This window comes from Macaca mulatta, chromosome 1 (assembly GCF_049350105.2).
Source record: "Macaca mulatta isolate MMU2019108-1 chromosome 1, T2T-MMU8v2.0, whole genome shotgun sequence".
Lineage (NCBI taxonomy): Eukaryota > Metazoa > Chordata > Mammalia > Primates > Cercopithecidae > Macaca > Macaca mulatta.
Window position 1 is genome coordinate 19,561,681 of NC_133406.1, and position 17,017 is coordinate 19,578,697.

Sequence of the window (17,017 nt, forward strand, 5' to 3'; positions counted from 1 at the left end):
TTAGAATCACAGATATTTCCATGAAACTTGTATTTCTGTTTCTTTTTATTCTGGGATGATTTTTTTGAGAGGAATAGCCAGGTAAAAATTACCAATTTTTTTTCCTGTTGTCTTGAAACCTGAAATATCCCATCCATGAGGTTTTTATCATTCTTTTACAGAAGACTAAAAATAATTAATACTGTTTGGGGTAATTTCCATTTGAATAGTGTATGAAATATATAGACTACCTCTATAATTCAAAATTAAAATGATTGAGTCTAGTTTTAAAGGAAAGTAACAATTTTTTACTTTTTTTTCTTTTCACAAAAAGGATTAATACTTTGGTTATTTTGTAATTGTATGGTTATTGTAATACTGTTACACATTCTGAAGCAATTTTAGTGTTCCTTTTCTTTAAAATTTTTCTAAATCCTTGTTTAAATTTGTAATCAACCATTATGCTTAGGTAGTATACACGGTGGTGAGTCGTGTAAGAGCAAACCTATAAAAAGATTCTGTTAATTGTGATGAAATCTCCAAATTGTTTTACTTACAGCATAATCCCCGAATTACCTGTACCTTTTCTGTATGACTGGTTGATCATTTGGTGCTATTTATAGTGTTTCAATAAGTATATGAATGACTGGTATAGACCAAGCTTGGTCAACCCACGACCCATGGGCTGCATGTGGACCAGGATGGCTTTGAATGCAGCCCAGCACAAATTTGTAAACTTTCTTGAAACATGAATTTTTTTTTAAAACTCATCAGCTATCATTAATGTTAGTGTATTTTATGTGTGGGCCAAGACAATTCTTCCAATGTGGCCCAGGGAAGCCGAAAGATTGCATACCCCTGGTACAGACAATATGGCAAACCGCTTGTGTATATGCAGAGTTGCTGTCATAGGATGGGTACAGTTTTTAGTCCAATAATTAAGAATATTCAGATGCCTTTACCTCTAAACTATACTTTGTTATTTTGCAGAGTATGATTTTTGAGACCACTACAAAGAATGAAACTATAGCCCAGGAAGATAAAATCAAGTTGCTGAAAGCTGCCTTTCTGCAATACTGCAGGTATAACATGTTTTTTAAGTTATGGATTATTTTATGTGTGAGGACATGTTTTACTGACATGTGCTACTTATTTATTGACTGGTGGGAGCAAGTTGGAGGAATGATGCTATCAAGAGGAGAATTTTTTTTGAGCTTTAGCACTTTAATAGACTGTTCTTCTGAATTTAGTAGCCATGGGAGGTTTCCAGCTAGCTAGGCTAGGGGAAAAAACATGGGATCTAACATACTCTCTCCACTTCATGAAAAACAACGTACCATTAAAAATGGTGATCATGAAGACATCTTGCAGGCGTCTTTTATGAATAATGTTAAGGTGCAAATAAGTTGCTTACAAAGTTTTCTTTTTTTTTTTCTTTTTTTTTTTTTGAGACACAATCTCACTCTGTCACCCAGGCTAGAGTGCAGTGGCGTGATCTCAGCTCACTGCAACCTCTGCCTCCTGGGTTCAAGCGATTCTCCTGCCTCAGCCTCCCAAGTATGCGGGACTGCATGCGTGTGCCACTATGCCTGGCTACTTTTTTTATTTTTAGTAGAGACGGGGTTTCACCATGTTGGCCAGGCTGGTCTCAAACTCCTGACTTTAGGCTGACTCCTAAAGTGCTGGGATTACAGGCGTGAGCCACCACTTCCAGCCGCATACAAAGTTTTATTGGTAATATGAAAGAATTATGGCCTGGTGTAGTGGCTCACACCTGTAATTCCAGCACTTTGGGAGGCTGAGGCAGAAGGATCTCTTGAGCATGGGAGTTCAAGACCAGTCTGGACAACATAGAAAGACCTCATCTCTACGAAGAAAAAGTTTAAAAATAATTAGTGGGGATGGTGATGCATGCCTCTAGTCCCAGCTACTCAGAGAGGCTGAGTTGGGAGGATCATATGAGCCCAGGAGGCCAAGTCTACTGTGAGCCATAATCACACCACTGTACTCTAGCCTAAGGGACAGATCAAGACCCTGTCTCAAAAAAAGCAAAAGAATTAGACCTGGCCTATTAAGTTTTGCTTTATGCAAAATCACCACAAACCTTAGTGACTCATTTAACATAGCTGATGATTCTGCAGTTTGACTCTTGGGGCTGGGCTTGGGGGGTAGTTTTATATTCTGAGTAGACTCACTCATTTTGGTCTGCTACTGGGCTGGCTGCTCTTTACCGTACTCACATTTTTGGGCCATTGGCTGACCAGCTCGCTCTCTACTTTCTGTGACATCTCCTCAACTAGCAGGCTGCCCTGGTCTTATTCACGTATCACAGGGTTCTAGAGTGGCAAGAGAGCAAGTGTCACTGCACAAGCACTCTTAAGTCTTTGCTTAGATGGCGTTTGCTAGTGTCCTGTTGGCCAGAGCAAGTCCAGTTGTAGTGAAAGCGTGCCTAAGCAGATGCGTGTATGGAGTGGGGAGTGATTGTCCTCACTTGGTCACACTTGCTGCTCTAATTCTCTTCTGGGTTTAAGGCGAATGCAGATTTCAGTTTATCTTAGACATGTATTCTGCTCATGTATTCTGGTACTTTCCTTAAAAGGTATGGCAAATTCACATTTGAATAAATAGTCAGGAAAATGGTGATCCAGCCCCCATGCGCTACCTGTTGTTAGCTGTGGGAAACTTTGGACAGATTGCTGAACATTTCTGCCATTCTGTTTGTATTTCTTCCTTTTTGAAGTGTTGAGTGGGGAGCGAGTTAGAATGGCTAAAGGATCATTAGTTTATCGTCAGATCTTTGTTTTGAAGGAATATGCTGAGTTTACTACCTTCATTTCCCCCAGTTCTCAGCCCATGATTCCGTAATCCCACTCATACTGGTATCTGAGGCATAAAGGCTCACTCACAGAGACAACAGATTCCGAAGTGCTTTTACAGTTCTAACATTCTGTGTCTCATGATCTACTGAGCTTAGTTTGTCGCCAGAAGGGGGCATCATTAGGCAAGTTTTTTGTTTCCGTTTAAAATTTTGTTCTTTTAATCTTGTTCTTTTACATGGTTCAGTCTTCAAAAATCTTGGTTGAAATGCTGAGTTTTTATCTTTCACAAGTTTATCCTGTAATGAAAATTCTTTACATTGTGGCATCTCAAAATGTAAATGATAATGCAGCAAGTGACTAGTCATTAGATTTGTTTCCTGTGGCTGCCGTAACAAATCACCACAAACCAGGAGCTTCAAACAACAGAAGTGTCTTCTCTCACAGTTCTGGAGGCCGGAAGTCTGAGAGTGAGGCATGAACAGAGCCCTCTCTCTGAAGGCTTTGGGAAAGGACCTGTCCTCACCTCTCAGCTCCTGGTGGTTGTTGGCAATCCTTGGCTTGTAGATGTGTCACTCCAGTTTCTGCCTCCATTGTCACGTAGCTGTCCTCACATTCACGTGGCCTTCTTTTTTTTTTTTTTTTTTTTTTTTTTTTTTTGAGACAGTTTCACTCTGTCACCCAGACTGTAGTGCAGTGGTGCCATCTCGGCTCACTGTAACCTCCGCCTCCCTATTTCAAGTAATTCTTATGCCTCAGCTTCCCAAGCAGCAGGTGTGCACTGCCATGCCTGGCTAATTTTTTGTATTTTTAGTAGAGACGAGGTTTCACCACATTGGCCAGACTGGTCTCAAACTCCTGGACTCGAGATCCGCCCGCCTCAGCCTCCCAGAGTGCTGGGATTACAGGCATGAGCCACCATGCCCGGCCCACATGGCCTTCTTAGAAGGACAACAGTCATTGGATTTAGACTCATCGTAATTTAACACATTGTATCTGCAAAAACCTTATTTCCAAATAAAGTTGCATTTTGAGGCACTGGGTAGATATGAATTTGTGGGAGACACTGTTCAACCTGGTGTAGTCATCTTAAGATGTTTTACAGGGGAAAATTAATTAGGCACAAGAAGGGACCCCTGATCTAAGTCCTGAGCAAGCAGTAGCCTCAAGAACAGTGTCATGGGCCCTGTAGCACAGCTGTGCTGAACTCATCCTGCCCAGCATGGGTGAAGTACTGTGGACTTAACAAGGGATGATTTCTGGGGGAGTGTCAGCTAGCTCTCTTAAAGATGTAGACTCCTTACAAACAGAATTGTGGTGCCTTTAAAGCAGGATTTCTCAACCCCATTAACATTGACATTTGAGGCCAGACTTGGTGGTTCACACCTGTACTTTCATCCCAGTACTTTGGGAGGCCAAGGCAGGCAGATCATTTGAGGTCAGGACTTCGAGACCAGCCTGACCAACGTGGTAAAACCTTGTCTCTACTAAAAAAAAAAAAAAAAAAAAAAAAAAAATTTGCTGGGTGTGGTGGCACGTGCTTGTAATCTCAGCTACTCGGGAGGCTGAGGCAGGAGAATCACTTAAACCCAGGAGGCGGAGGTTGCGGTGAGCCCAGATCCCGCCACTGCACTCCAGCGGTACAATGTAGGCTGTTTAGCAGCATCACCAGCCGTTTCCTCCTAGATGTCATTAGCACCCTTTCCCCCAACTTGTGATGACCAAAGTTATCGTCAGACATTGCCAGATGGTCCCTGGGGTCACAATTGGTAGATAACACTTTTAAGTGTTATTATCTGTTTAATTTTTTGCTAAGATAGTATTACTGTTTTTATAGCATTATTTCTTTGAAATTAATTTTTATGTTATTTCGGTTTTCATTTTACTTAGCCCAAAAAATACAAAATCTTTTGTTCATGAGAGTTTTGGGGAACTTTTTCTGTAATTTTTTATTAAATCTTGCCATAGTCACCTTTGTATTTCCATAATCTGTAGCATGACTGGGTCTCCAGTTTCACCCTGGCCTTTCATGTTTTCAAGAGTTTTTCTGCGTTTCTCCAGTCAGCTGTGTCTCCTGTTCTACCAAGGGACCATGACAGTCCTTTTCCAATCTCCTCCCACTTCCCATTTCTCTCCCACTTCCCTCAGACTTAGCAGAGGACTTAACTTCATACTTCACAGAAATCACAGAAGCCCTTGATAAGAGCTCCCTGTACCTTCTAGCTTACTAGCTATGAATGTATCTGGATCCCAAATCCTCTTCCTCTTTCCCTCCCAATAAAGTAGGAAGGTGTGCTCTTCTCCCTATCAGAGACTGCTCTTTGTTATGAAGGCCACTGTCTCCTGCTTCACTTAAGACTACATCCTTTCAGTTCTCCCTTTCCTCTGTCTTTTGACCTTTCTCGTGCTGGCTCCTTCTCATCAGCAATTAATCATATGTAGTCTGCCGTTTGTAAAAAGAACAGTCTTTGACTTTGCATCCTTTGAGCTACCACGTTATCTGTTTGTTCCTGTTAATGGCTAAACCACCTGAAAGGTTGTCTACATTCGCTATTGTCGACCACATTCCCCCTCTCTCTACTCCCTTGGTGATCTTTTCTCCTCCATGGCTTCATTTGCTGAAGAAACAGATGTACCATGAGCTGGGCCATTATATGAAAATGGAGTGTCCAGCAGCAGTATATATTTCACAGGCACCTGCATTTCAACGTATCCAAAACCGAACTTATCTTCTCCAAAGCTTATTCTTCCATCCCTACCTCCTGCTCCAGTGACAGGCACTACCATCTCTTCAGTTCAAAGCAACAATAGAGGAGTCATCCTTATACAGGCATTCCCCCTTACCCACAGGGGGATATGTCTTAAGACCCCCAGTGGAACTGCATATAGTACTGAATCATATATATACTATGTTTTTCCTATACATACCTATAATGTTTAATTTATAAATTAGGCACCCTAAGAGATTAAGAACAATAGTAATAAAACAACGATAACAATATACAATTGACCTTTGAACAACACGGCTTTGAGCTGCGTATGTCTACATAATATGCAGGCTGTTTTCAACCAGATGCAGATAAAAAATTCACAGCATGTTTTCAACCAAAAGCAGATCAGAAATTCACTTACCTATACAGAGGGCTACCTTTTTGTACACTGGAGCTCCACACAGCCAGCTGCAGGACTTGAATATGGGTGGATTTTGGTGTATGTTGGGGGTCCTGTAACCATTCCCCTACGTATACTGAGAGATGACGGTACTGTAATAAAAATATGTGAATGTGGTCGGTCTCTCCTTCTCTCTTTCTGTCTCTGTCATCTGTTTTCAGACTGCAGTTGACTTCAGGTAACTGTGACTGTGGGAAGTGAAACCATGGATAAGAGGGGGCTACTGTACCTCCGATCCAGCAGTAACCTTCTAACTGGATTTTTCTCTTTCCTGTCTTCCTTTCTGCAGTAACCTCCTAACTGGATTTTTCTCTTGTCTGATCCGACATCTGATCCCCTCTCCATATGATAGAGCAATCTTTTGGGACACTGGAACAGACTGTGACACTCCTTTACAGTGCCTGTCCATCGTCCTTGGTATTAGGTTCAAACCCCATAACATGGTTTACAAGACTGTGTCCTCTAATTTTGTGATTCATCCCTTCTCAGTATCTCTCAGTTCTTCATATGTGCCGTGGTTAATCCCCTGGTGGGTTCATGGACACCCTGGTTGTCCCCTAATCTCTCTAAGTTAGAAGATTCTGCTGCTTTTTATGGGCTCACCCTTCCTTTAACTGGTTATCCTGCAAGCTTTTTTCCAAACTCTTGCTTCCTGCGTGATCTCAGCCTCTCCCGTAGGCTCAGTTCTCTCCTGAGATAGAGGCTTACTTGCTGATGAATGTGGATGTATGTTCTGTGTGTAGCTATATACCCCTCTCCCAATTCTCCCCAGCTTTCCATGACCTCCTCTTTACCAGTTAGGAAGTTTTCCCCATCTCTGTCAGTTTTTATCACCTGTGTCATTGGTTGCTCAATTGCCTGGACTATTTTTTAAGTCTTTTTGTCTGTCTGTGTCCAGAGCCTAGCACGTTGTAAGTATTCCATGTGTATTTATCGAATTAATGATTAATGGATAATAGTTTTCTCCCTTTTAATTAAATAAATTTTATTAAAAGTAACTTTGAGCCAAAACCTATAAATGGTTTTTAGGATACATTTAACTTCACAATTAACTTTAATTTTTTTTTTTTTTTTAATTTTTATGGGTACATAGTAGATATATATGTTTGTGGGGTACCTGAGATATTTTCATGCGGGCATACAATGTGTAATAATCACATCAGGGTAAATGGGATATCCATCACCTCAAGCATTCATCTTTTTTGTGTGTTATGAACATTCTAATTATGCTCTTAGTTACAGTACAATAAATTGTTGACTGTAGTCAGCCTGTTGTGCTGTCAGATACTAGCTCTTCTTCATTCTGTCTATATTGTTTTACCCATTAGCCATTTCCACTCCCCGCCACTGCCACTACTCTTCCTACCCTTCCTACCCTCTGGTAACCATCACTCTGCTGTCTATCTCCATGAGTTCAGTTGTTTTAGTTTTTAGCTCCCACGAGTGAGAGCATGTAAAGTTGGTTACATGCCTTTCTGTGCCTGACTTATTTCACTTACCATGTCCTCCAGTTCCATCCATACTGTTGCAAATGACAGGATCTCATTCTTTTTTTTGGCTGAATAGTACTCCACAATTAATTTTTTTTCTTGGTGACTTTTGAAAATATTTTGCCTTCCTTAATACTTGTGGTTTCTGATTTTATTTCAGAAAAGATTTAGGTCATGCTCAAATGGTGGTTGATGAGCTCTTTTCCTCTCACTCTGATTTGGATTCTGATTCTGAACTAGACAGGGCAGTTACCCAAATCAGTGTCGACCTGATGGATGACTACCCAGCATCTGACCCACGGTGGGCTGAGTCTGTCCCTGAGGGTAAGAACGTTTCAATTATGGAATGGTGTGTTTTGAACATACTCTGGTTTCTTTATTAGAGGCATCTCTTAAAGCGTGTTTTTTAGCTTCTCAAACAATTTAATACTAATTCAATATTTTTTAAAATATTGTAACCTTCCTTATAGTATGTTTTGAAAAAGGCTCAGAACAGGTCTAAATAACAGAATAAGAAACTAAAGGAACATTGGGGCAAATCCTAATTGTTCTATCTGAGGCAGATTAATTAGCTTTACTTAGCTTTCCTGGCTTTTATTTCGAAAACAAAATTGGTAGCATAGGTAGACAGTTGGCACTTACCTGCCCCCCAGTTTGTTTTTGTTTTTGTTTTTGTTTTGTTTTGTTTTGTTTTTTTGAGACAGAGTCTCCCTTACTCTGTCGCCCAGACTGCAACCTCCACCTCCTGGGTTCAAGTGATCCTCTCACTTCAGCCTCCCGAGTAACTGAGATTACAGGTGTGCACCACCACGCCTGGCTGATTTTTGTATTTTTAGTAGAGTTGTGATTTCACCATGTTGCCTGGGCTGGTCTCGAAGTCCTGACCTCAGGCGGTCCACCCACTTTGACCTCCCAAAGTGCTGGGATTACAGGTGTGAGCCAACATGCCCAGCCTACTTACTCCCAAATTAAATAATTTTGGCATAATCAGTATATTTGACTAATAGAAATGGTCCATTCCCCTAAGAGCAGCAGTGATCAAATGTCAATATGTAGAAGTAGGCGAGACATGTCTTGCTGCCTATCCCAGGTGACTGTCCCTCTTACACTTCCACTTCAGCAACTTGAGGGGAACTCTGGGGTCCCCAGGTGCCAGGGAACTGTCTCAAACATGTTTATCTCCCTAATTATCCTACTTCTTAGCAAGTTCACTAAGCTGCATTAGAGATTTAGGAAGGAAACATCAGAGTTCATCTCCTTTCTTTGACTGTTTTTGTTGGTGCTGTCAAGCTTAAATTGTTATAAATGATTAAACTAAAAATAACATATTTTGCCTTTTGAATAAATACAGTATGAATTATATCAAACCTCTAGAATTTTCTCCTAAATGTTTAAAACTCCTGAGTAATGTTATAAATAATTGTATTATGAGGTCGATAATTTTCTTTTGTATAGACTTTCTTAACTTCTTTTTTTTTTCCTTTTCTTTTTTGAGACAGAGTCTTGCTGTTTCGCCAGGCTGGAGTGCAGTGGCGCAATCTAGGCTCACTGCAACTTCTGCCTCCTGGGTTCAAGCGATTCTCCTGCCTCAGTCTCCTGAGTTAGCTGGGACTACAGGCGCATGCCACCATGCTCAGCTAATTTTTGCATTTTTAGTAGAGACGGGGTTTCACCATGTTTGCCAGGATGGTCTTGATCTCTTGACTTCGTGATCTGCCTGCCTCAGGCTTCCAAAGTGCTGGGATTACAGGCGTGAGCCACCACGCCTGGCCTTAGCTTTGTATTTTAATAGCAGTTGGCCACTAATATTAAAATAGCATAGTTGTAAAACCACTATGTTCTATGTTTAAGTTTTATCACTATGTTTTAACAGAAGCACCTGGGTTCAGCAATACGTCACTGATTATCCTTCACCAGCTGGAAGACAAAATGAAAGCTCACTCTTTCCTTATGGACTTCATTCATCAAGTAAGAGCCCGCGGTGTCCGTCTGCTCTGCCTTTGTCAGTCTCTCCAACACAGTAGGAAGTCCCTTCTCTCTATTTTGAGGTGTTTCATTGGTTGGGGCATGACTAGTGTTTTCCATTTTCTGTGCTAATTTAAAAGTCCATAATTCCTGGGCTGGGTACAAGCCTGTTAATCCAGGTATAAGAAGCAGGACTTCATTCGGATTTCCTGTGTGCATTTGTGGAAAAAGTTTTCATGAGTTGATTTTGTATTTGACAGATTTTTACATACGACTTTTAGTTTTGAGGTGCCATTAGAATCAAATGCTCATTTAAAGTATTCCTTTTCTTTTTTGTGTAAAGATTATCCTCATATATATTGTGCCTTAATTAGAAAATGTTTTTGCTACTGGACAGAATTGTTACATAAATTCACCCATTCTTGTCTCATCATTAAAAGTGACTTGCAGACATATTACATAGCCAAATGAATGAATTTCAACCTGTTTTGGATTTTGTTTATTTTTTGAGACAGGGCACTCTGTCGCCCAGTCTGGAGTGTAGTGGCACAGTCTTGGCTCACTGCAGCCTTGACCTCCTAGGCTCGAGCGTCCTCAGAGCCTCCTGGGTAGCTGGGACTGCAGGTTTGTGCCACCATGCCCATATAATTTTTTATTTTTTATTTTTATTTTATTTATTTATTTATTTTTTTGAGACGGAGTCTCGCTCTGTCACCCAGGCTGGAGTGCAGTGGCCGGATCTCAGCTCACTGCAAGCTCCGCCTCCCGGGTTCACGCCATTCTCCTGCCTCAGCCTCCCGAGTAGCTGGGACTACAGGCGTCCGCCACATCGCCCGGCTAGTTTTTTGTATTTTTTAGTAGAGACGGGGTTTCACCGTGTTAGCCAGGATGGTCTCGATCTTCAGCCTCCCAAGGTGCTGAGGTTTACAGGCATGAGCTACCAGTCTCTTCCCTGATTGTTTTTCAAACTCGGTAGTGCCTACTCACTACTACACCTGGCTAATTTTTTATGTTAAGGAGATTCTAGTGAGTGCTGTCCAATCCAGTGCTTTCTGTGATCATAGGAATGTTCTCCTAGTGTGACGTCTAGTGGGACAGCTGCTGGCCACGTGTAACCTGAACAGTTGAAATGTGACTAGCAACTGAACTGAATTTTAACTTATTTAAACAGCCACCATGGGCAGTGGCTACCTTAATGGACAGTGCAGCACTAGATAATTTCAGAAATGACTGATTGTTCCTAATCCCACATTCTTTTTCAATTTTGTGCATGGTTTGTCTCCTGTCTACTCTTGTATCGTCTTGGCAAGGAAACTAATCATTCATTTAGTCTCTCTCTTTTTTTGTTGGTATTTTAGGTGGGATATGGATTAATGAGGAAAAAACACATTTTCTCCCGATATGGTCGTTTAATTAGCCAGGTGTATCAGTTAACTATTGCTGCCTTATAAACCACCCCAAAACACGGTGGCTTAACACAATTCTGTGGGTTAGTCAGGCAGTTCTTCTGTTGGTTTCACCTGGAATCACTCGAACTCCATTTAGGATGCACTGAGCTGGAGAGTCTGCCTGCCTCTTCCCGCTTTCTGACAGTTGGTTCTGTCAGCAAAGGCTCTGTAGTTCTCCTCCATTTAGTTGCTCATCCTGCTCCGAGCTGGACTGGCTTCCTGTGGTCTCAGTGGATGAACATAGAAGCTGTAAGCTTCTTAAGGGCTCATCTCAGATGTCACATAATGTTACTTACAGTAAAGTGACATTGGTCAAAGCAAGTCACAAGCTCAGCTGGGATGAAAGATTAAATAATTGATTATACCTCTTTTTTTGTATGTGTGTGACAGGGTTTCACTACCACCGCCCAGGCTGGAGCGCAGTGGTGTAATCTCAGCTCACTGCAACATTTGCCTCCTGGGCTCAAGTGATTCTCCTGCCTCAGCCTCCCCAGTAGCTGGGACTACAGGCGCATGGTGCTGAACCTGGCTAAATTTTTGTATTTTTTGTAGAGAAGGGGTTTTGCCATGTGGCTCAGGCTGGTCTCGAACTCCTAAGCTCAAGTGATCTGCCTGCCTCTCCCTTCCAAAGTGTGAGATTACAGGTGTGAGCCACTGTGCCCAGTGTGATTATACCTCTTGATGGGAAGAGTGGCAGAGTCATTCTCATTGGAAGAGGATGTGCATATTGGGCCGGGAGGAACTTGCTCTGACCTGATTTGGCACACTGAGAGCATGGATGTATCAGAGGCCCGAAAGCCATGAGGGCGTGAGCACTCATGGCTCAGCCTTCCTGGGTTCCAGAGAACCCTGACAAAGTCCCACGGCTGCTGGTAGCAGTATCTGTCCCAAGGCAATCTGTAGCTAGTTCTGAAAACCCCATTCCAGCCATGCCTTTTATGTTTCTATTTCCTTTACTATTTAGAGCTCATTTTACTAATCGGGAAGAATTTATGTTAATAATCAGGAAAGCCGGGTGCTGTGGCTCACACCTGTAATCCCAGCACTTTAGGAGGCTGAGGCGAGCAGATCGCAAGGTCAGACCATCCTGGCTAACATGGTGAAACTCCGTCTCTACTAAAAACATTAAAAAAAAAAGTTAGCCAGGCGTGATGGTGGGCGCCTGTATTCCCAGCTACTTGGGAGGCTGAGGCGGGAGAATGGCGTGAACGCAGGAGGCAGAGGTTGCAGTGAGCCGAGATCGCACCACCGCACTCCAGCCTGGGCGACAGAGCAAGACTCCATCTCAAAAAAATAAAAATAAATAATAATAATAATAATCAGGAAAAAGAATAACTAGATACTTCTAAGGAAAGTTTTTTTGGATACAGGGTCTCTATTGCCCAAGGTGGAGTGCAGTGGCACTATCGCAGCTCATTGCAGACTCAACCACCTGGGCTCAAGCAATCTTCCCACTTCTGCCTCCCCAATAGCTGGGACCACAGGCACTCACTACCACGCCCGGCTAATTTTTTTATTTTCTGTAGAAACAGGGTCTCATAATGTTGCCCAGGCTTGTCTCAAATTTCTGGCCTCAAGTGATCCTCTTGCCTAGGCTTCCTAAAGTGATGGGATTGTAAGCCTGAGCCACTGCACCCAGCCCTAGGGAATACTTCTGAATATAGAGAAGTATTCCTTTTCTCCTTGAGCCAAACTTGGCATCTGCGGGGCCATATCCTCATTCTGAAGGGAGTGGAAGTAACACCAGTGCCTCAGAACAGTACCCTCGCCTCTAGTTTTCTGATGTTAAGGGAAGCCTCTGTGTTCATACATTGTATCTCCATACAATACAGAAGCAGGGAGGTAATCTGATCATATTCACTGTGTGACTAGAATGAATTTTTTTTTTTTTTTTTTAGTTTTTAAATTTTTTTGAGACAGGGTCTCACTCTTGTCATCCAGGCTAGAGTGCAGTGGCATGATCATAGCTCACTATAGCTACAGCCTGCCTGGGCTTAGCTGATCTTCCCATCTCAGCCTCCCAAGTAGCTGTGACTACAGGCATGTGCCACGAAGTCAGCTAATTTTTGTATTTTCTGTAGAGACAAGGTTTTACCACATTACCCAGGTGATGGCCTGCTTCTGCCTCCCACCAAGTGCTGGGATTACAGGTGTGAGCCACCGTGCCTGGCCTAGAGTAGTTTTAATCTAGAACTGTTGCTTCCCTGTCAGTGCCACAATCAAAGCAAAGTAGAGCAGGCAATTGGGATAACCCTGCGTGAAAACTACACCAAAAATTTTTTTTTTTTTTTTTTTTTTTTTTTTGAGATGGAGTCTTCTCTGTCACCCAGGCTGGAGTGCGGTGGTGCAGTCTCTGCTCACTGCAAGCTCCGTCTCCTGGGTTCATGCCATTCTCCTGCCTCAGCTTCCAGAGTAGCTGGGACAACAGGTACCCGCCACCACGCCTGGCTAATTTTTTTTTATTTTTAGTAGAGACTCCTACCTCAGCCTCCCGAGTATTTTTATTTTCACTGTGTCAGCCAGGACGGTCTCGATGTCCTGAACTCGTGATCTGCCTGCCTTGGCCTCCCAAAGTACTGGGATTACAGTTGTGAGCCACCACGCCTGGCCAACTACACATAAAATATTTTTGAGGGAACCAGGAAGTAAATTCAAGTCAGGAAAGACCATGTAACTTTTATTTTAAAATAATAAGGTGAACAGGTTGAATACATTAGGATTCAGTGAAGTATTCCACAGTCATTAAAAATAAAGAAGAATATCTAAATGTGTTATAAAAAATACGATACTATCAAATAAAACAAGGTACAGAACAATATATATAGTGTGACCCCTTTTGTATTATAAAAAAGATATCTCCTAGCATGTAAATACTACAAGAGCATGCAGAAAATGAAGGATAAGAAAATCAGATCACTTATTAACAAAAGAGAATTATACTTAAAATGTGAAAAAGTATTCATTATTTATGCCTGTCTTTTGGCTTCTTCCGAGTTCAGGTTATTGTAATGTCGTATGCAATGAGAAAGCTTAGGAAAACCCCTAGAAGATCATAACACAGCACAGATGGGCACCACGCAACTCAGTAGGAGATGCAAAGGGTTGAAGACGTCTTCACCCTCCCGGCAGCGTTAGGGGTATGGAATCAATCCTTGAAGGTGGAGGTTGCTGAGTTTCTGATTCCCGAAAGTCTGGAATCTAGGGGAGTTAACTGATACAGCTAGCAAAGGGCAATGTGAGGCTAGGTGCAGTGGTTCACACCTGTAATTCCAGTGCTTTGAGAGGCCGAGTCAGGAGGCTCACTTGTGGCCGGGAGTTCAAGATCAGCCTTGCAGAGACCCCCATCTCTACAAAAATAAAATGTAAAAATTATCCTGTTGTGGTGGTGTGCTGCTTGGGAGGCTGAGGTGGAAGACGGCTTGAGTTGAGGGTTCAAGGTTAGGGTGACCTGTGATTGTGATTGTACCATTGCACTCCAGCCTGGGCAACAGAGCAAAACCCCGTCTCAAAAAAGGCGAAAAGAGCAGTGTGACTGTTTTGATAACCATAAACAATAATTTGGGAAACATGATATGTAGAGACAATAGTAGTGGACAGAAGCCCTGGAGTGAGTGACCCTGCTCTTAGAACAGGAATGTCTGCACTTCCTTGTGGGTGTTACTGGCCTGGCTGAAGTGTGTCTGTGTGTTAGAAACAGCTAAAACAAGAGACAGCTGGAGGGACTTGCTGGGGGAGAGCTGGGGCCAGTGACTGCCCAGGGTGCTTCTGGGGAAAATACAGCTATGGTATTTTGCATGTTACCATATTGCTTTCTAAGAATATATGTTTGCCTTTTTGCAAGGTTGGCTTATTTGGACGTCTAGGCAGTTTTCCAGTTAGAGGGACACCGATGGCCACTCGATTGTTGCTCTGTGAGCATGCCGAAAAGCTGTCAGCCACCATTGTTCTCAAGAACCACCACTCCCGGCTTTCTGATCTCGTCAACACGGCCATATTGATTGCTTTGAACAAGAGGGAGTATGAAATCCCATCCAACCTGACTCCTGCAGATGTCTTTTTCAGGGAGGTATGATGAGTCCTCTTTCATGTGGCTTTGTAGAACTGTGCCATTTAGTGATCATGCCCTAGGCAGGAAAGAGGGTGAGGACAAGTTAAATCACAAAAGATCTCACTGAAATGTTAAATTGGACCCCAGATTTTCTGGCTAAAGTATCACTCAGAAGTATCATTTACCAGTTACCTATAAAGAAGAGCTTGCAAAGTTGACTGAGAAGTGCTCCCTGTTGACTTTTTTTCCCGTTAGTAACTATCTCCAAGTACCTATTTGCTTTGGGTGCTGATCTTCCCTTTTTTTTTTTTTTTTTTTTTTTTGAGATAGAGTCTCACTCGGTTGCCCAGGTACCTCCACCTCCCGGGTTCCAGCGATTCTCCTACCTCAGCCTCCTGAGTAGCTGGGATTACAGGTGCCAGCCACCACGCCTGGCTAATTTTCATATTTTTAGTAGAGGTGGGGTTTCGCCATGTTGGTCAAGGCTGATATTGAACTCTGACCTCAGGTGATCCACCCCTTCAGCCTCCCAAAGTAATGGGATTACAGGTGTGAGCCACTGCGTCCATCCTGATCTTCTCCTTACTTTGTCTCTCGATCTACTGTTTTTTTTTTTTGAGACTGAGTCTCGCTCTGTTGCCAGGCTGGAGTGCAATGGTGCAATGTCGGCTCACTGCAACCTGTGCCTCCCGGCTTCAAGCAATTCTCCTGCCTCAGCCTCTCAAGTAGCTGGGACTACAGGCCTGTGCCACCACACCCAGCTAATTTTTGTATTTTTAGTAGAGACCCTGTTTCACCCTGTTGACCAGGCAGATCTACCCTTGACTGTGCCACAGCCAAGTAGCCTTCCTGAGTGGGCTCCCTTGCCCTCCCACTTCTGCCAGGTCAGATGAATGGGAGGCCCTGCCAGAAGGCCGGAAGTTGTAGTAGTTATTCCCCCAGCTTTCTTCCTTGCCTGTGCCCACTTTACATTGGCTGTGCCCCTCTGTCAGGGACCATGCCTCCTGTCCAACTGCTTTCTCTTGTTTCCAGTAGCTGCCCCTCCTCTTGCCTCTTCAGGCCGGAGGTTGATAATGCCTCATCCTAGGGTGCTGCCCCATCCCCTTTTGGACCCCTTAATCTTGTCCACACCTTTGCAAACAGTCCCTTCACTGAACTCCTCAGCTACCTCCTAGGATCCTGTTGCTACACCTTACTTGTAAAATCAGATTTATTTTCAGAGAAAAAGTAAAGTCTGCTACAAACTTCAAAGACAGAAATGGTTAAGATGCTGGTCAGCCAGTGACAGCTGGACATTGTGGAAATAGTGGCACAGTCCTCACGGTTTTGTGAAGCTTCACAGCCTATTGAGGCAGCAGGGTAGACTTCGCTGTCTCCCTTTAAAGGTGTGACATTAGGGCTTAGACCTATTGTCTTAACTGAGACTGCAGAATGATCTAGTTTTAGAAACAGTGCCAACTCTTCCCTCAGCTCAGTGAAATTTGGAATTCCTTATGCATTTGAGGAGCTTCAAACTCTATTTGGTGTCTCAGATTTTGCTTCCTTCCTCCTATAGCCTAACTGTATTCTAGCATGTAACACATTATGCCAACAGGTCTCTTTTTCTTAATGTTTGATGTACTGTAACCTAAGTTCAGTCTTCTGTTGATTCCATAAATGCGTTTAGTGTGAATTCTTTGTTTTTATACGTTTGTGTTAGTAGGGAATGGAAGGAAAAGTGCTTTGTTATGTTTTGTTTTTAATCTAGACAGTATGCCAGAAATCTGAAAGAAAAACAAATCACCTCAAGTTTCATGATCTAACAAATCAAATTGTTGTCTTTTTTGTGTCCTTTTTGGTGTTTATTCATACATAGTTTTATATGATAAGGCAATGAATTTTTAAAAATTAATGACAGACTGCTTGTAAGAACTGAGCAAGAGCCTGGTTTATTATTCTGCATTTGTATCAAAGGGCAAAGTGTAATTGTCAATGCAGTGTATGTACATGTTTCAGTTAGCTGAATTATTAGAGAAGGGTCTGGAAATTATCAGTTGGATACATAATATAGAATAGTATTTTAGGACTATGATACAGCAAAACTAAAAGTGTGATTGGCTC

At 42.5% G+C, this 17,017-nt stretch overlaps 1 protein-coding gene across 2 annotated transcripts in view; it reads left to right on the plus strand.

The window, feature by feature from the left end:
• The window catches only part of NUP133 (nucleoporin 133), a 68,647-nt gene that overhangs the window by 23,301 nt on the left and 28,329 nt on the right, over window positions 1–17,017 (plus strand). For both annotated transcript variants that reach the window (XM_015125805.3, XM_015125808.3), the window contains exons 12-15: window positions 970–1,061; window positions 7,617–7,780; window positions 9,330–9,424; window positions 14,711–14,935. In XM_015125805.3, the coding sequence (XP_014981291.2) occupies window positions 970–1,061; window positions 7,617–7,780; window positions 9,330–9,424; window positions 14,711–14,935 (576 nt within the window). The remainder of the gene's footprint in view (window positions 1–969; window positions 1,062–7,616; window positions 7,781–9,329; window positions 9,425–14,710; window positions 14,936–17,017) is intronic.